We start from the raw sequence: 18,205 nt of genomic DNA, 5'->3' as shown, positions 1-18,205 counted from the left end.
ATAAACAATGTTTGAATTAATTTATGTGACTTCAATACATGAATGTAATGAAACCAAAATAATTATGTTTTTTTTTACATAAAAAGAATTAAAAGAAATATTTTGTAAGTTGAATAATAAAATAAAATTAATTTTGGAAAGAAAAACAACAATTAAACGAAATATTACAATATTGTTTTACGTTATTAGGAAAATATATTGGGCCAGGGCCATGGGTGTGCAATCAGAACCGTGGGCTTTGGTATGTTGATGGGCCGATATTTGGGCTTTTGAAGCATACTCTCGTGGGCCTAATGGGTCGTCAAGGCCCATTATCTGTTTTGTCTTTCTGCTAGAATGCTCTTTACTTCCGCCGTTGGATCCAATGTGGGCGTTGGAAGAGATGAGTTCGATCAGATCGTTCGTTTCCAGAGAAGAAGCGGGTTATCGGTGGCAAGGATTTGTGTTCATCGTCGTTAGCTTCGTTTTCCTTCTGCTATTTCTCTATGCTGCTATCATTTCTAAGCTTCTTTCGCCTTCGGACAATGCCTTCTTATCTGCTATTCAGAAGGACTGGTAAGTTTTTCTGTTCATTTTGAGAATTCCTTTATTTGTGATGTGGAAACCTGGAATTTGGAAGGATTTGAAATGATTTCCGGTGTTTAGTTAGAAAAAACAGGATTTGAAATGATTTCCGGTGTTTAGTTAGAAAAAACAGGATTTGAAATTCAATCTTAATCTCATTTTAATTGGTTGAATTGAAGAAAACAAATTGAACAAAACTTGATCCGCGAGAACGAGATTGAGAGACGAAGGATTGTGGAAGATTGAGAGGTAGAAAGGAACGAGTATAAATGGTAGGGAGAAGAAAGAAAAAGGTGGGGGATGGTAGTGGATGAAGAACGGATACGTTTTTTAGGTCATTCATATGATGTTATCCATATTAGGAAATGAGTACGTATGAATCTGAATGTTAGCATGCCTTTGAAGCAAGCCAATTACTAGGTATTACTGTCTTTGATTTGGTGATAGTGCCTTTGATTTGGTGAAATTTGATTTGAAGCAAGAGCATTTTAATGAAATTTGGTGATAGTGCCTTTGATTTGAAGCAAGAGCATTTTAATGAAATTTGATTTGGTGATAGTGCCTTTGATCTCTTGAGAAGATTGCTTAAATCAAAACCATCACAATTTCAAGGGAACTAATATGATAACAATGAGACCTCTATTTGTAATGTATTTTCTGTTTTTTACTAGGTATTACTGTCTCCTGGTGCCCTTGACATTACCTATCCTTTATGCTGCCGTTTATTTCCATTGGCTCAGCATGAAACTATTCAAGCATGCTTGAAGGTGGTCAGCTAATGAACTTTCCAACCAAGTTGAGTGTCTCAATCATCTTATATGTTTGATTAAATTACAATGTGATGTGTTCCGAGTTTCCGTAGCCAAGGTGATCGAGGATGTACTGGTATTCTACCAAAGGCTATATATCGTGCAAGCGAATTCGATATCGGCCAGTCTTGTCGTAGAAAAATCCGTTCATTTTGGTTGAATGATGAGAACATGAGACATTCAAACTAAGCTGAAAGGCCAAAGAGTGATTTAAAACTCACATTGAATGATTTGGTGAATGCAGCATCTCCAAAGACAATCTAGGGAAGACCAACTTGGGTTGTGGTTGGCGAGGAGATACTTGATTCTTGAAAATTGCTTCATTGTTGGACATGCCACTTTTGGTAATGCTTTGATATATACCAAAATTTGTCCATTTTGTTATCAGATGTGCTCGATTCTAGAGACCTATACACTTATGGTGACCAAATTTTTTTTATTTTTTAATTGAACGAAAAATGTAGTTGACCCATTTTTAAAATTAAATAATTATATGAACGAACCAATAAAAAAAACTTTTCATTGCTATGATAATAAGTGTCTTGTTCATTCAACTATGCCTTTTCATTGCTATGATAATAAGTGTCTTGTTCATTCAACTATGCCTAGAGTCATCCTCGTGTTAAAGTTTTTTTTTTTTCTCTAAAGAAATATATTGAAAATGATAAGGAAATATTGGTGATTGTGAAACCATATTTCTTCTCATATATCCAAACATACATACATACTGATAAGACCACATTACCAGACATTGATAAAAATAAAATAAATATAATGCTTAATTTGATCAGCAATTTTGCAGAAGTTGAAGCAGAAAATTGGAGACAGATTAAAGTAGGAAGTAACAAATAAGATGAGCAGTAATACTATCTTCAATTTGATATATGGAAATATCCCAAGAAAATGACCAATAGAAGATCGTAGAGTTCATTGAGTAAAAGCTTATGGGTTCACACAAAGCATTTATTTTTTGTGTACACTTAGTTTCTTTTCGTTTTTTTTTTTTTTTTTTCTCAACCAGAAGATTCACACAATTAGCTTCTGACAACAATGACCAGACAGTGATTTCATGGCTCTCAGACACCAAAAGGCTCAGAAGCTGATAAATTTCTTTTCCTTCAAGCTCTCAACAGTTTCCTTCAGGCCTTCCTCAAGAGGAATGAATTCAATGCCTAAGCCCTTTGCTTTCTCGACCGAGACCTGATATGTTGGCACTTGCGGCTTGTCATCAGCACACCTGCAGTTGGAAATATAGCTTGAATCACGGTTGAAATCGAGTATAAATATGTGAAGCTTCATGAAGATTGAAGTACAGCTTTATGATTCACCAGCTACACCATTATGAAGGACTTGGTAGATTTTTTGTTTATGCAAAGTACTTGTAGATTGAAGGTTCATAGTTGGTGAAATACTATAAAAACAATTGTAGGATCTTCCATTCAGAGTAAAAGTTAGAGAACCTACTTTTGTCCGGATTTCTAAAAGAATCTTAAGGATAAATGTATGCTACAAATCAAAACCAAAGCTAAGAAATGAAGTTTGCAAATGATTAGTATTTGGAAAGGAATTAAGATTAAGAAACCTCGACATGGAACGAGGCTTTGAAAATTAGAAAACTGCCGTTTTTTTTCTAATTGTCGCTTGGGATAGGGGTGGATGAGGAAGACTTACTTGTCAGGTAGTCGCAATGAAGGGTAGAGATCATGTAAAATCTTGACAATTCCTGAATGGTGAATAACTTTCTCCACCAAACAGTATCTTCCACTGGCTGATGGGATCTCATAGGCTAGAATGTGTGCATTTGCAACATCTTTGACATTAACCCATCCAAATGTGGAGTTTGGAAAAGTTTCTGCTCCTGCTTCAAATTAAAACCACGTAAAGCATTAAGCACCAAGGAGACATTTTTTCAAACTACGTGACGAGCTCCAACACAATGTATGTGTTCGTTGTTACGAAGCACTTGACCTTAAAGACATACAGCTCGGTTAAAGGAAAAATGTTTTGACAAGTATAGAGAGTGGAACAACCAAACAAGTACCAGATATTAATTTCAAAATAGCTTCTGCACTAGTATTCAATGTTGGCTGCAATAATGGACCGATAACCATTGCAGGGTTTATGGTAACCATGTCAATTCCCTTCTCTCTTACAAAATTCCATGCTGCCTCCTCAGCTAAAGTTTTGGACAGCACATACCAAAGCTGAAATCCACAAGGAAACAGAGGATATAATTTATCTCCTCGATATCATAACTCAGTAAGCTCTAGGAAATTAAAGATGCATGTTGAATTTTAAATGACGTGCATGCATCAAGTCGTTCGTTGGGCTACTCTTTCTCTATCCGCATGCCCAGAAAACTGAATAAGTACATCTAACCATCTCAGGATACTTTTTCATTCTTTGCTGTCTTTTTCATTCTTTGCTGTCTTCAGGCAATTTTATTAATTTGTGAAAACATAACATTCAGCAAATTTCCTGAAATTACCAATGTTCTTTATATTCATTAAGAAGACATTCCTAAGATGAAAGGCACACAAAATTCCATACAACATACAATCTACTTTACAGCTCATATAATCACAAGAAAATAGTAAAGTAAATGGTACCTTAAGTGTAGTTCTGTCACAAGTCAACAGATGATTTCTGAAGAAAGTTTTAAATAATTGTGTGACCTCGCACAGTAAGCTTTAGCATTTTAACAAGCCATGCTCATTTCTACACTTACTTTTTTTTCTTTTTTTTCTTTTTTTTTTGTGCAAATCTTTATACCAAGGAAACTAGGAGCGTGAAAAATTAAAGAAACGGATACCTTCAGTTCCTTGCAAATCTCAGGATCAGTAAACCAAGTTTCATCAACTACTGTATCAGGATTACGAGGCTGTCGATTATAAGCAACCGCAGCCATCGAAGATGTCAAAACAACCCGCTTGACAGATGATGCTTTTGCAACTGAATTAAGAACATTCAGTGTTCCTTTCAATGCAGGATCAATAAGTTCAGCCTGAAAACAATTATCTGATTAAAAGGCTAAAATTACATTTTTCATCACGGAACATTTCATGATTACTAAGGAGCAGCCAAACTAGCATATACTTCTAACTTGTAAACTAGCTAAAATTTGTTGGTTCTATCTTCCATGAACTTAAAATTAGTGAAACAGAGTTCCAGATAATCACATAGAAGTGAAAGTTAACAGATTCTAGAACCAGAAATCAACAAGAGTAACTGAACAATAATCAAAGTCCTCTTGCTTCTATAATGAATAAAAAAAATTTGGGGGTTCTTCTTCCATAAGATGATAATCCCTTGCTATATGTTAATCCACTATTCTTCAAAGAGGTTTCATCTCTCAACTAAAATGAATATTAATTAGTATTATATTTGTACCTCATATACAATCTGAACCTCATATACAATCTGAACCTCATATTACTGATGATTCTTTTGTTCCACCTACTGATAATCAAGCAAAATAATTGTGCAGCTACTGCTTTTCCTAGTTCTACTCCTGATTTTGAGCCTAGTTTCTGTACTCAAGCTTCGAAACACTCGGATAGCAATATGCAATGGCAGAAGAATATGCCGCTCTTTTGAAACAGGGTAGGCGTTTCGCACCAGGTTTTGTAATCTTTTTAGGTACTAATCCTATTCCTTGGGCTGCTAAGAGGCAATCCACTGTTTCTAGAGGTTTTACTGAGGCTAAATACCGTGCACTAGCTAGCATGGCTGCAAACCTCTTTTGGCCTCGACAGATCCTCAAAGATTTACATATTTATAGTGCCTCTCCACCTCGTATCTTGTGTGGTAACAAGTCATCCATTCAGCTAGCTCATAATCCAGTTTTTCATGGACATACGAAGCATGTCTAAGCGTGCTTTCATTATGTTTGTGATCGTGTTACTCGCAATGATATGTGAATGACTTCATCATCAACATAGTACTTATCATAAACATATCTAACACAATACAATAACTCTGAGATTTTCTAACCTCAATCCATAATTAATACCTGAGGATCTGAAACATTGTGAAAGAAGGGAGAAGCAGTATGGAAAACCCCTTCACAGCCCTCAACAGCAGAATCAAAGGAACCTTCCTCTAGGAGGTTGGCTTTAAACAGATGAAGCCTCTCAGCAGCTCCATCCAGTGCGAGAAGATGCGCAGTTTTGATTGGATCAGCTATGGGACAAAACGAAAACCAATCAACAAATAAGCCGGCAAACAGTAGGAAATATGCAATAAAATTACTACTGAACACAATATTCTCAAGAGAGGTTGTCAATTTCCACATGCATTCGTTGGGGATGAGAAAGATTCGACAATAAGAAGCAAAACTAAGAGAAACGAGAGAAACCTGGATCTCGAACACTGGCTTTGACGGTATAACCTCGTTGGAGAAGAAACTTAACAATCCAAGAAGCTATGTATCCAGAGGCGCCGGTGACGCACACGGTCTTCGCTGCTCCGCCGCTCATTCTCTCCCTCTCTTGATTTTGGCGCACACCTTTTCTCTATTTCTTGATTATGAGAGTGATGGAGTCGTCGCATTTCAGTTAACCCCATATATATACTTGCTCTTTTTTTTAATTTTCGATAAATAAATTAAATTTATAATTTAACTTTTTTTTTATTTGTCATAGGCGTTAGAATTATTATATAATTTTCTTTTTCTTTATAATTTTTAGCACTACATTTTATTTATTTTTCAACTTGTATAAAATATATACTAATTATTGGAATGAATCTAAAAATTAAAATAAAATTTATTTGATCTGTTTTCTTTTTTAATATTTGCAAAAAAAATTAAAAATATAACTAAAAGTTTAAGTTTAAAATTTCAGATGGAATTTAATTTTTCTGTCGAGAAATTAAACTATAGGATATAATTTATGAAGGGGAATAAATGAAGTTAGAAAAATGAGGGCCTATCAGTTTAATCATTTAAAATAAAATAATTGAGGATGCAGCCATATATTGGACTCCCTTTTAACCCTTCTATTTATTTTTTATAAACGGATTATTTTACATTTTCTCTGAAAAAAAAAATATTCTTAAATTTTTTTAAAAAAATTAAAAATTCTAGAGATGATCTATGAAAGGTAGATGAACAATTTTTTTATTTATATATTAACGATAATAAATTTTTTAAATTTTTTATAAAAAGTTAAATATGTTAACGTTACTTTAAAGTTGCGTGTATATATATATATATATATATATATGGTAGTAACGGTAAGGTTTTCAAAAAAGTTGAAAAATATTAATAAAACTCGTGAAAGTTGAATGTGAACAAAAAAATCTATGAGGAAGCTCAACATGAACTACCACATGGGCCGAGGCTGTGGGGAGGGTTGGAAATACTTCGAGGCTGTGATTTTTTTTTTTTTTTAAGGTGGGGAGCATTTTTAGGTTTATAAGGTTAATAGGATTTGTATGATTTAGGGTTTGGAATTTGGAGTTTTCTGGGTTGGAGGGTTTTAGGGTATAAGCCTACTGCGAGTAAATATTGTCTATGGCCGTCAACCTCATAGCTTTAAAATGCGTCTGCTAGAGAGAGGCTTCCACACCGTTACGAGAAATGTTTCATTCTCCTCTCAACCGATGTGGGATCTCCCAATCCATCCCTTGGAGGTCCAGCATTTTCACTGGCACACCGCTTCATGTTTGACTATGAAACTATTCGTAACCACTCAAGCCCACCGCTAACAAATATTGTCTACTTTGGTCCGTCATGTATCGCCGTCATTCTCGAATGGGCAGCTACGCCAACGATAGCTCAAACGCCAACTTCGAGATCGAGAATATGAAGGCTGATATATAGTAGGCACGGGCGACCAGAGTTGGTAGCAGCCTGCCATGAATCTCTCTGTTTTTTACTTCATCAAGCCTAATTTTACACATTTTTTTTTCTGTCATTGATCATAACACTTGAACAAACACCATTTCAACTGCAAATTAAAACTTAGATCCGATCATCATGATTCTTCATCATCACAATTCACACATTTGTCTCTCTACATATATGATGAAAGAATTCTTCTGTGATCTTTCGTTTTTGAACAGAAGAATTTCAACATCAAAGCCATGTTTGCAGAAAATAAGGAAAGAACTTTTATGTCTCTTTCTTTCTCTCTACAAGGCTATGAACTTGAAAGTCGTCATTAATGGAGGTTGGCAACAAGATCCCAGAAAGTGTTCTCTGTCTACTTTCATAAATGGAAGCTCAAAATGGGAAATTCTCGATATTATCAAATGATAGTGTAATAATATTAATAATTACCATAAAAAAAGAATAGCAGAAAACCCAACATAAATATATTTGTATATTCTTTCTTGCATTCTTCAAATATCAGTTGAATGAGTTCATCCTTTCACACCCTTCATCTCTACCTTAGCTACTAATAAGATTCAATGATCCTTCTCTGAACAACTTTAAGCTCAGATTGTTGAATCTTTCTCGTGAATATTGTCTCGATGCTTTTCTCCAATCGGTTCCCGCCTTCATCATCGCTACAAATTCTTCATAGCTTATGCACCCGTCCTACAAACAAGAATCAAAAAAAGGGTTGGAAGAACGTCTATATCAATATCTATGGAGGGGCTGAACTCGTTTCAGCTATTTCGAAACACAACGGCAATGCTGACCTTGTCGGTGTCAACGTCGTGCATTATGGCACTGATGACATCCTCGCTATCCGTTTCGTCTTCATCGTTTAGCACAGCATGAAGCTCGTCAATCTCGATGAAACCACTCTGATTTTGATCAAAGAATGCAAAAGCTTTATGTAGGTGCTCGTCATTTGCCATTCTTCTGAGATGGATTGAAACTGCAACAAACTCTCCGTAGTTTAGAGTTCCATCATCATGCATTCCAGCCTGTTCAAGCAAAAGTTGAGTCAGTAACTGTGTCTAGCTCAAACCCACTGCTAGCAGATATTGTCCGCTTTAGTTCGTTACGTATCGTCGTCAGCTTCACGGTTTTAAAAGTGTCCGCGTAACGCCATCAGCCTCACAGTTTTAAAAAGCATATGCTATGGAGAGGTTTCCACACCCTTATAAAAAATACTTTTCCCCTATCCGACGAGGGATCTCACAGATTACTACTTCTCAGGACAGACTGACAAGTGCAAGTTTGGTAAGATAAGACTAATCATGCTTCGTTTTTCGACTTCTTTCTAAAGAGCATTGGCCTCTATATCTACACTTACTGAAGGATACTAAAGTACTACAAAACAGAGAATTGTACATACAGCTTCCATTAGTATCTGAAGATCTGTTTCTGGAATATGTTGTCCAAGCTTTTGCAATCCACTTCTCAGCTCCTCCAGATTTATCTTGCCCCTCTTCTCGACGTCCATCATATCGAATGCCTCCTTTATGCCAGCAACTTCCTCCACGGATAAATGCTCGGCAATCACCTGAGGACGATAATCAAATGAAATGTCATTGATAACTCAAGTAATCTATTCAAGAACTTCTGTGATTACCCTTAGAGCTCGTTTCTTGAACTTGTTCATGACAGAAAATTGCTTGAGCCTTGCTTTCACTGTCTCGCCTAATGGAACATTTGGAGCCCTCTTAGCATTTTGTAACCATGGGTGGGCTGCACAAAGCGATGGTGATATTTCAGGTATTGTATGCAAATTCTGAACTACAAGAACTAGACCTCAGAATGATGCATGTGAAACCCGCACACACGATATACCTAGAACTTCCTGGGCAGTAAGGCGTCGCCTGGGATCAGGATCGAGCATTTTTCTTACAAGATCCTTTGCATTTTCAGAGACTTTTGGCCATGGGTCTCTCCTGAAATCAATGACCGAGCGAATAATTGCCTGTGCTACACCCTGTTCAGTTTCTACATGAAAATTGGAATGCAACTCATGAGGAAATCTGAAAAAGAATAACAAAAACTACACTAATGGTGGGATGGATTCACTGTTGTTTCCAGGCATGAAGTGGGTGTAGAGAACAAAATTCAAACCTGCCCAAAAGGGTGGGATGCCACAGAGTAAAATATAGAGGATAACCCCGGCACTCCAAACATCAACTTCTGGACCATAGTTCCTTTTCAGGACCTCTGGGGCCATGTAATAAGGACTTCCTACTATTTCATTGAATTGTTCACCTAATCAAATGGAAACATGAATGTTCATGACATGAACAATAAAAAGGTGTGGCAAGTGCAACTACGCAAACAAAACAAGAATGCACAACAAAACGATAATATGTCTAACAGCCCAAGCACACCGCTAGCAGATATTGTCCACTTTGGCTAATTACGTATCGTCGTCTGTCACACGGTTCTAAAACGCGTCTGCTAGGAAGATGTTTCCACATCCTTATAAAGAATGGTCCGTTCTCTCTCCAACCGATGTGAGATCTCACAATGATACTGTCATTTTTAGTCTTTGTCTTTCAAGCTTCCCCTCTAAGGTTTCTAAAACGCATCTGGTAGGGGAAGCGAGGGAAAGCCGAAAAAAACAATATCTGCTAGCAGTAGACTTGGGCTGTTATCATATGAGTCTCACGTGTCAATTGAATACAATCCATAATACCTGGTTTGAAAGTGATAGACAGTCCAAAATCAATTGCCTTCAATGGGGACGATTCCTTCTTATTTTCGAAAAGAAAATTCTCTGGTTTGAGATCACGATGCATCACTCCATGTTTATGACAAACCTATAACATAAAATGCATGTACTTCTTAGAACAAAAGTGTCAAAATCAACATAAATATGGCAAGAGATTAGTACATGTTTAAAAGCTAATCAACACTTTCTTTTCACCTGAACGACTTCAACGATTGTCCGCATAACAACAGCCGCTGCACGCTCTGTGTAATGTCCCCTCGCAACAATACGGTCAAACAACTCCCCACCCTCGCACAGTTTCATCACAATATGAACTGCCTGATCGTCCTCGTAAGTATCCTTCAGCGAAACAATATTCGAATGCTCAGGCAAAAGCTTCATGATCTGAACCTCTCTTCGCACGTCCTCAATATCAATAGCAGTCCTAAGTTTCTTCTTTGATATAGATTTACAAGCAAACTTTTCGCCTGTATTAGTATCCGTGCATAAATACGTTACACCAAATTCACCTCGGCCAAGCTCACGACCAAGATCATAATGAGCCAAAATGTCATGACCAGTTGGATCTTTCAACACCTGAAGCTTGCTACCAATACCATTCACATAGTTCCTGCCATCCTTGTTAGAAACTTTATTAGTCTTCTTCCTGTGCCTACCTTTAGGCTTAGCCGGAGTGTTAGTAGGAGTAGCACAACAATTACCCATCGGCAAGATCCAGAAATGTTCAAATGCTCCGACCTTTTAATGGATTTCAAACCCTATCAAACAAATATATTAAGTTAAGATCCAAAGCTTTTCTCAGAAACAATACGAACCAAGCTGAGAATCTGAGATGGATAATCAATACGATGATTTCATCTAAACACAAATCCAAAATCGCACAAGATGTCATAATCGGAATCAAGCAGGCACTTACTCCAAGGAATCAAAAACAAAAAGAAAAAAGAGAAATTAACACAGAGATATCCATTCATGATCATAACAATCACAAAGGCCTAGAAAATTTATTCGCATCGAAACCTAAAAATCGCCAAGAAATCAGAAAACCGACCTGGAAATTTTCGTTGAAATTCAGGAATCGCGACAACGTCGGGAGGAATAACCGGAGAAGTTAGCCGGGAGGAGAAATTGAAGTCGTTTGAATCTGAAATTTGAAGGAGAAAGATGAATCTCAAGAACGTGAATGAGGCGTTGATTGATTGCTTGAGTTTCAGAATTCCCTTTCTCCTCCAAAATTTCTCTCCTCCCTTCCTGGATTCAACCAAGACGGAAGACAAAACGAGGCTCTTCTCCCCCACCTCCTTCCCTCCTCCTTTTCAATCCACAAACTCCCTTTTTTTTCTAATTTAATTTGTAAGAAATTATAACTATAATCATTACATTTCAAAAAATAAATTTATCGAATATACAAGTCAACTAAATGTTATTTTCGAGTAATTCACGGTCTAATTTTAACCAAACAATTTGAGAATTGAATCATGACTGTTCTTGTAATTTAAGATTAGTTTTTTCTTTACGTTTTTTTTATGTGGCCAGTAATAAAATTACAAAAATTTAATTACAACCACTTAATTTCTATAACAAAAACGTACAGAATTCTCATTTAAGAATAAAACTAGCTAAATTATAAAAAGTTCGATATGTTCATAACTTTTTCTTCGTACAATTCAGCACCCATGTTAAATTTGTGTAATATCATTTCTTGAATGATGAAAGATTTAGGTAAGAAGTGAGGGGGATATGAACAGAGATGAAGGTGGTAGCAGCTGCAAGACTGGTGGCTCAGTGGATTGTGTCTCAGAGCTGATTGAGCTTGGCAGTGGAGTATCAATGGAGGGCTTTATGACTGCATAGAACAGCACATTGTAGAAAATGGAGAAGATGAAGAGAACAACAGCAGAGTTTGCTAAAAAGGACTCTGAAAGTTCTGCCATTTCTCCTCTCATTTGATCTCTTGGAAGCTTTGTGCCTTCAACAACTGCAAAAGTTGTTTTTTTAAAACACTCCAAATCAGCTTAAGAACAGATTCTATACACACCAATGCCAACAACCCTTCTTGCTCTAAGCTACCATAAATCAAGAACTTTCAAGTTCAGTAACGATTCAATGTCGTACCAATCCCCAAAAGACCGATGTGGGACTTTCATCCACCAACACCTCCCCTCGAACAAAGTACGTCTCCCCTTAGTCGAGGTTCGACTCCTTGTCTTTCGGAGTCTTAGTCATTTTTTGACTATGCCTTTGAGGACTTCGACTCCTTTTCTTGTGGAGTCATTTGTTCGACATATTAGGACATGACTCTAATACCATGTAGATGAACACGACTCTCCACAATGGTATGATATTGTCCACTTTGAGCATAAGCTCTCATAGCTCTACTTTGGATTTCCCTAACCGGCCTCTCATACTAATGAAGATAGTATTCTTTGATTATAAACCCATAATCATTCCCCGAATGAGCAGATGTGGGACTTTCATCCACCAACAAGATGTTCTATAGATATCCATGTTAGTAATCACAAACTTCCACAATTATATGATATTGTCCGCTTCGAGCATAAATTTTCATATCCATGTTACTTGTGAACTTATGATCAACCCCTTAATTAGTCGACTCTCGATCATTTCACGGTTACTAATCATACCCATTTCCTCAAAGAGAATTCAATCAAGACCATGTGCATCTAATCGGTTCAGTCCATTCTTTAACCAAAGTGGCACAACAAATTTTGGTTGGAATTAGGATTGAAAAGTTGGGGGAATACCTTTCTTCTTGGGAGGGGTGGCTCGTTTTTTGGAGAAGGATTGAAGCTGCTGGTCGAGCTCTTGAAGGGCCTGCCTGGCCTTGTCTGGGTCGACCTCGAACTGCTGTGAGTCGGTCTCCTTTGAACACACAATACAGCGACGAGAAGCAGGGAAAGGAAGTGGGTGAGCTTTCTTTGTCTTCAAAGCATCGGAGCTTTTCTTGGTGGCTAACAATGGCGGGCGATGGTTTTGATTGAAGAGGGAGTGAAGGGAAAGCATCTGAGAGCTGCTGATTAACCACAGCCGCATCGGAACGCTTTCAGGATAATGTTATTTCATTACCTAGAAGAAGCTCAAGAACTATTGATGTGAGGCAGTGTTTGGCAACCTGTATAGCTTAGTCTTGTTCGGAATACGGCTGTCCTCGATCCCACCTGGGACAATGAATATTTGTAAACTGGGACAAGGATTTGGAACGAACATTCCTCCGTCAGAATGAGGGACACAAAATATTCTCCCTTAATGAAATATTGGTTTGATTGTACAATTGTGGTCAAAGGAATTATTTTTCAATTATTAAGCTAAATAATACATATATATATATATATATATCGACCCTCATTTTAAAAAATAAAAGTTGCAAGTTTAATGACTAAGATACTAAAAGTAAATCAAATGTTCGGTTGAAGAGTGAAACGAATCATTTTTTTTATAAGAGTGTGAAAACCTCTATCTAGTAGACGCATTTTTTAATGGTAAAGCTGACGGTGATATGTAATGGACTAAAGCGGACAATATCTACTAATGATGGGCTTAAGCTATTACAAACAATATCAAAGCCAGACACCAGGTGGTGTGCCAAAAATCGGCTAGTGGAGGAAGACCTTCCAAGGATAAGAGACATAGGGCTAAAGAGAGAGCCAAAAGAGGATCTTTTGTGTATAATCCTGCATCAATGTGAGCAAAAGTTCCTAGATTCATGGCAATATAGAACAGCATATAAGTTATCATGCTTACTGGACCAGTAAAATCTAACATTGGTTGGAGAGGAAAACGAAACATTCTTTATAAGGATGTAGAAACCTCTCCTTAGTAGACGCGTGAGAAGACGCGTTTCAAAAAATGGAGCATGCAATCCGCTATCACCTGAGATGAGAGTTCCTTTGGCAAATGGTAAGAGCCTCAAGTGGTGTCAAAGAATCTGTGTATTGGTTCAAATGATTGCTGATTCGATGCTGAAATCAGCATTCATACAATAGCATAGAATCATATTTGGAACCTGAAAAACTTTGATGAATATGAACAACCAAATCATGAATCACATTTCAAGTCTTAACACACACACAAGTACATAATAGTCGAGATAGCAACATTGTTTTGAAACTAAAAAGAACACTGTTTGAAATCTATGGAGTCTGTTCTTTACACAAGGTAAGAATTGGGGAGGTTGATGGAATAAAGCATTCCAAGGACTTAACTAGAACTAAGGTCCAAATGGCTAACTTATATCATCCATCTCCTTTTCGTTTAGTTTAAGCAACAACCACAAGAACAAAGCCAAGAATGATTTGCCGCCTGACAGAAAAACTGCCAGGGAACGTAGCCCCACAAATAACCAAGGGGTACCCCGTATTTTCGCAACCAGGTGGTTCATTTGATTGCAAGACGCCTCTGTGCGGCCTGATTTTCTGAGATACTTCCTCGTTGCTGTCCCGAGCAGTCTCCATCTTCACCTCTCTCGCCAGAGAGTAAAGCATATGAAGAAGCTTGGAAGCTACTGTAATTATGAAAATGGCTATTGCCATTCACATAACTACGAGCTTCATATGACTCATGCAACTGGGCTCTTGCTTCTTGTTGACTATTGGAGGAATTCCAGGTTTCAGCCAAGGCACCAGGCACAGCCTCAGAACCAGACGAACTAGACGATATAGCTTGACCAGAACCAGATTCCTTGCTCTTCATAGTAGAGCTCAAAGATTTAGCTTCATTTTTCTTGGCAAAACGTCCACCGGTACCCCTCGCCCGTCTCATGGCATGCTGGTGACGAGATTCATGAAGATATGGCTGATCAACATTACACACAAGCTAAATATTAGAGATACTTCAGAAAACATACAGAACTAACAACCAGCCAACCCTCAATGACATTTGATTTTTGAAATCTAACCCGGGCCAGTATAGAGCATTCAAAAACTAATCGTGAAATAAAAAAAGAACTAACTATTAAGATCTACATACAACAAAAAAGAAATCGTGAAATTTTGAAAGACCTGGCTTTGCCTCAGTCGAATTCAAATTAAATTAGTGAGTCGACCATACACGGTCACCACATCACTCAACATGAAATGTAACAAAGGCTCCGAGTTCAAAAACTAAAAGCTTTGAATCCGAATCAGCTGTATATACGGATACCATTTATGGTATACCTTCCGTTGACCTCCAGTCTATATATGTTACTTCTCTCCTTTGAATATTTATAATCAAATTTGCAGCATAGGGAAGAATGAACTTCAAGAAAAATAAAGTACAATTAAGAAAGTCGTTATAGATTCCCAGATACCTAAAACATATATAAGAGACAAGCCATAGTACATCAAAGAAAACGATCTGAATTCTGAATAGCAATCGTACCTTTCTAACTTTTATCAGTTTGTTCTCAACCTCTGCTTTAGCACGTGCTTGTCTTCGCCTTAGAATCCCTTGATACTGTTTGGCATTCACAAAAACTGGCTCCTGTGCCACCTCAAGGGGCAAAGCCATTCTAGCATGTGGCATCCCAATAAAAGGAGGATAACCCTACAATATGAAATACTTGTCAGGGGCAAACTTACAGGCATAATCACTCTAGAATGTTTTCCAAAAAACTGGAAAATTTCAATTAGTTCGCGTTCACCAGATACTCATATGTTATTTTACTTATGATAGTTTGAGAAAGTGAAAATCTGGACAAGGAACATAATGAAGTTCCTGGATAATTGAAAAGGTAAAAGCAAAAGAAAAAACATAAAAGTGGAGGAGGCAGAAAGGAAAAGTGCCATCAAAATTACCCAGGGCTAGCATATATATATAGCTATATATATATATATATATATATATATATATAGATAAAAAATAGTGTATATGGTGCAAAAATTACCAGTAAGATGTACATATATATGCATATTCATATCATCGCCTGATCTTTATAATTTTAACCTACATACCATAGGTTGATGCCCATATGCAGCCATAAGTCCAGCATAATAAGGATCCTGATATTGGTTTGATGCACATGCCTGAAAAAGATTCAACAACTACTAGTAATTCCACAAAATTCAAAAGCATCTCAAATCTGATGCGTTTCAAAGAACCAATGTTGTTCGATAATCAAAAACTGGATTCCGAGAGCAAGAAGGATGTCTCTAAAGTAAGGAGGAAATCAACAAGACTATAGGAAGGAGCTTACAATAGAGTGGCCTACAAGTTCAAGCTGAGGAGGTTGTGTGATACATCCACCATGCACTCTAGGTGCAGTAGAAACAGCATGCTGATTGTTGTGCTGACCTTGCCCATAACTTGCAGCTGAATTTGATAATAACATGTTCGTTAACAATCCAATAAGGCTAAATTATCCTAGTTGAGGGCCATACCTTGCGTTTCTTTCGTGGTGTCATCATCATCATCTTCATTCAAATCAGCATTTGACATTGACTGGTCATTAGATTCTGAGGCACCATTAGTACATTCCAGTGATGGTGAATTGGACACATTCCCTCCTGTTGCTGACGGAGAGATAGGATTGTACCCAATACTACGCCACCAAGGTTCAGAATAACTACCAGTCTGCTGCATATTCGGTGGTTCAGATTCCACTTGATTCACACTTTTAGACTTTGACTGCATACCTTCTAAACAAATATATATACGTTAATTCACATAATATGCAAAACCAATGTTGGATAAACAGAGAACCAGCCGTCACCCTGTGATAAAAGAATTGAAAAGAAGACGTTAAAAGGAAAAGGGGAAAAAGGAAGCATCGTTCGTTTAAAAACCTAAGAAACTTTCCCCAGAGCATGCTTTAACTTAATCCAATCCCTGTACAGAGCATTGCTCATTATTCTTTTGAATGAAGCCTATGACCTTACGAAAGCAAAATGCTCTACACCTTTAATATCTTCAGGCCTTCCCAGCTAAGCTCGTAACTTAACATCAATTGTTGGGTTCTATGATTCGGAAGACAGAAACCAAATAAGTTTCTATTTTGTGCTTGAAAAATTTTGGAATCGTGAATGCTCGATTTACGTCAGCTAAATCACATCTTGGAACCCTTAAACTTTTAATTTTGAAGAGATGCAAGTGTAGCATATCTAACAAACTCAAAAACAGAAAGCCAAGATCATCCATAATCTTTAATCCAAAACATAAACCAATTCCTGTAATGTTGAGTGGAGATCAATTGCAGGATAATATTGATGAACCCTCCATAAACGCTCCAGACAATTATCAAATCATAATTCAGTATCTGAAATTAAAATCTTCTCCCCTCTCTACATAAGTTCTCTTTGACATTTAAGCCGGGCATACCAGTGATCCACATGCAAGGGCAGGGGGTAACTAAAAGAGTTATATAGATAACGTTCACTTCAATATTCAGCTCGTTTTCTAGACGACTGACATTCCAACCTAATTTGCACGGCATCTAAATTAAACAAGAAAACAGAAAAACAACTTTCAGGACTGCGCCGCAAGTTGACTCAAACAATCCGAATTCCGCAATTCAGGATTGCGCGAACCATAATCCCCACATGCAGACAATAAACAGAACCCAATGCTAAAAAAAAGTGGGATAGATAGCAGAAACAACAAAATACGACGGCGCGAGTTCATTTTTGAAAATACATGAGCAAAAATCGCCCCAACTCATAACTTCTAAATTCCCATCGGGATCCTAATTCCACTCTATTCTCTAAACAAAGAAAACCAACCAAGTGAACTCTAGTGATCCAAATTTCCAAATCCTAGTCGCATGAATCCAGAAAGCAAAGCTGGCCCAATTCCATGCAACGAGAACAATACTCGAACATAAACAAAAACCAAAGGGAAGAGATGGAAAAGAACCGAATTAAGAAAACCCTAGGGTAATTTTAGGTATCGAAAAGAAGAGAGAAGGGAACCAGAATCTCGCAAAATGAAGTTAGAGGAAAGAGAGGAACTCACCTGGAGAGAAAATTGAGGAAATCCGAAGCGCTGGATTCAAGAAGAAGACGGTGGGAATCTGTGAGATAAAGAAAAACAGAAAGGGATGAAGAGAATTTGAAGAGTCAATCAAGTTCTTCAGCGATTCTCATAGTTTATTAAAGCACTGTTAATTAGAGCGCAAAAACAAAGACCCTTTTCTGGCAGCTCAAATTCAAGAGCTACGGCTACTGTTACCTCACCCACTGCGGGACCCGACTTCAGTTCCAGCTACTCTTCCACCAGCAACCGCCCCTTCCAGTTTCAAAC

General features: G+C 37.3%; 3 protein-coding genes and 1 long non-coding RNA gene across 6 annotated transcripts; 1 reads left to right on the top strand and 3 right to left on the bottom strand.

The window, feature by feature from the left end:
* Positions 1 to 2,227: 2,227 nt before the first annotated feature.
* On the bottom strand, positions 2,228 to 5,923 carry LOC111459327 (cinnamoyl-CoA reductase 1-like). Its single transcript, XM_023102175.1, has 6 exons — positions 5,731 to 5,923; positions 5,386 to 5,555; positions 4,186 to 4,377; positions 3,415 to 3,577; positions 3,045 to 3,231; positions 2,228 to 2,610 (listed from the first exon to the last, which is right to left on the bottom strand). Exons 1-6 carry the CDS (start codon positions 5,849 to 5,851, stop codon positions 2,466 to 2,468), a joined length of 978 nt encoding a protein of 325 aa, XP_022957943.1. The 5' UTR covers positions 5,852 to 5,923; the 3' UTR covers positions 2,228 to 2,465.
* A 1,669-nt stretch (positions 5,924 to 7,592) lies between these two features.
* Positions 7,593 to 12,859, bottom strand: LOC111459325 (calcium-dependent protein kinase 8-like). 2 transcript variants are annotated; one of them, XM_023102173.1, is made up of 9 exons: positions 12,736 to 12,859; positions 10,166 to 10,728; positions 9,935 to 10,058; positions 9,361 to 9,504; positions 9,082 to 9,234; positions 8,864 to 8,979; positions 8,627 to 8,794; positions 8,022 to 8,252; positions 7,593 to 7,917 (listed from the first exon to the last, which is right to left on the bottom strand). In XM_023102173.1, the coding sequence occupies exons 2-9, from the start codon at positions 10,673 to 10,675 to the stop codon at positions 7,768 to 7,770; spliced, it is 1,596 nt and encodes a 531-aa protein (XP_022957941.1). In that variant the 5' UTR covers positions 10,676 to 10,728; positions 12,736 to 12,859; the 3' UTR covers positions 7,593 to 7,767. The 2 variants fall into 2 exon arrangements, with proteins under 2 accessions (XP_022957941.1, XP_022957939.1); XM_023102171.1 differs by lacking the exon at positions 12,736 to 12,859 and adding an exon at positions 11,022 to 11,315.
* Positions 12,860 to 14,018: 1,159 nt separating this feature from the next.
* On the bottom strand, positions 14,019 to 18,116 carry LOC111459713 (nuclear transcription factor Y subunit A-1-like). 2 transcript variants are annotated; one of them, XM_023102738.1, is made up of 6 exons: positions 17,918 to 18,116; positions 16,348 to 16,602; positions 16,164 to 16,279; positions 15,922 to 15,993; positions 15,350 to 15,514; positions 14,019 to 14,782 (listed from the first exon to the last, which is right to left on the bottom strand). In XM_023102738.1, the coding sequence occupies exons 2-6, from the start codon at positions 16,598 to 16,600 to the stop codon at positions 14,366 to 14,368; spliced, it is 1,023 nt and encodes a 340-aa protein (XP_022958506.1). In that variant the 5' UTR covers positions 16,601 to 16,602; positions 17,918 to 18,116; the 3' UTR covers positions 14,019 to 14,365. The 2 variants fall into 2 exon arrangements, with proteins under 2 accessions (XP_022958506.1, XP_022958505.1); XM_023102737.1 differs by having other exon boundaries at positions 16,348 to 16,605; positions 17,918 to 18,115.
* On the top strand, positions 14,789 to 15,307 carry LOC111459715. Its single transcript, XR_002713333.1, has 3 exons — positions 14,789 to 14,917; positions 15,254 to 15,259; positions 15,295 to 15,307. It is a non-coding gene; the product is annotated as an uncharacterized LOC111459715 (long non-coding RNA).
* Positions 18,117 to 18,205: the final 89 nt, after the last annotated feature.

This window comes from Cucurbita moschata, unplaced genomic scaffold, assembly GCF_002738365.1.
Source record: "Cucurbita moschata cultivar Rifu unplaced genomic scaffold, Cmos_1.0 Cmo_Scf00022, whole genome shotgun sequence".
Lineage (NCBI taxonomy): Eukaryota > Viridiplantae > Streptophyta > Magnoliopsida > Cucurbitales > Cucurbitaceae > Cucurbita > Cucurbita moschata.
The sequence above is the reverse complement of the archived record's forward strand: the minus strand, read 5'-3'. Positions and strand labels throughout refer to the sequence as shown.

What these genes read in the sequence shown, in the direction of transcription:
- LOC111459327 (XM_023102175.1), bottom strand. Translation starts at nt 5,851, where the DNA reads ATGAGCGGCGGAGCAGCGAAGACCGTGTGCGTCACCGGCGCCTCTGGA. An exon ending in ACAATGTTTCAGATCCTCAG is followed by an intron (nt 4,378 to 5,385) that starts GTATTAATTATG and finishes AATTGTTTTCAG; the next exon opens with GCTGAACTTATTGATCCTGC. An exon ending in TCATTGCGACTACCTGACAA is followed by an intron (nt 2,611 to 3,044) that starts GTAAGTCTTCCT and finishes TTCCAACTGCAG; the next exon opens with GTGTGCTGATGACAAGCCGC.
- LOC111459325 (XM_023102173.1), bottom strand. Translation starts at nt 10,675, where the DNA reads ATGGGTAATTGTTGTGCTACTCCTACTAACACTCCGGCTAAGCCTAAA. An exon ending in GTCTATCACTTTCAAACCAG is followed by an intron (nt 9,505 to 9,934) that starts GTATTATGGATT and finishes CCATTTGATTAG; the next exon opens with GTGAACAATTCAATGAAATA. An exon ending in TACTGCCCAGGAAGTTCTAG is followed by an intron (nt 8,980 to 9,081) that starts GTATATCGTGTG and finishes CGCTTTGTGCAG; the next exon opens with CCCACCCATGGTTACAAAAT.
- LOC111459713 (XM_023102738.1), bottom strand. Translation starts at nt 16,600, where the DNA reads ATGCAGTCAAAGTCTAAAAGTGTGAATCAAGTGGAATCTGAACCACCG. An exon ending in CACCACGAAAGAAACGCAAG is followed by an intron (nt 16,280 to 16,347) that starts GTATGGCCCTCA and finishes TATCAAATTCAG; the next exon opens with CTGCAAGTTATGGGCAAGGT. An exon ending in AACTTGTAGGCCACTCTATT is followed by an intron (nt 15,994 to 16,163) that starts GTAAGCTCCTTC and finishes AATCTTTTTCAG; the next exon opens with GCATGTGCATCAAACCAATA.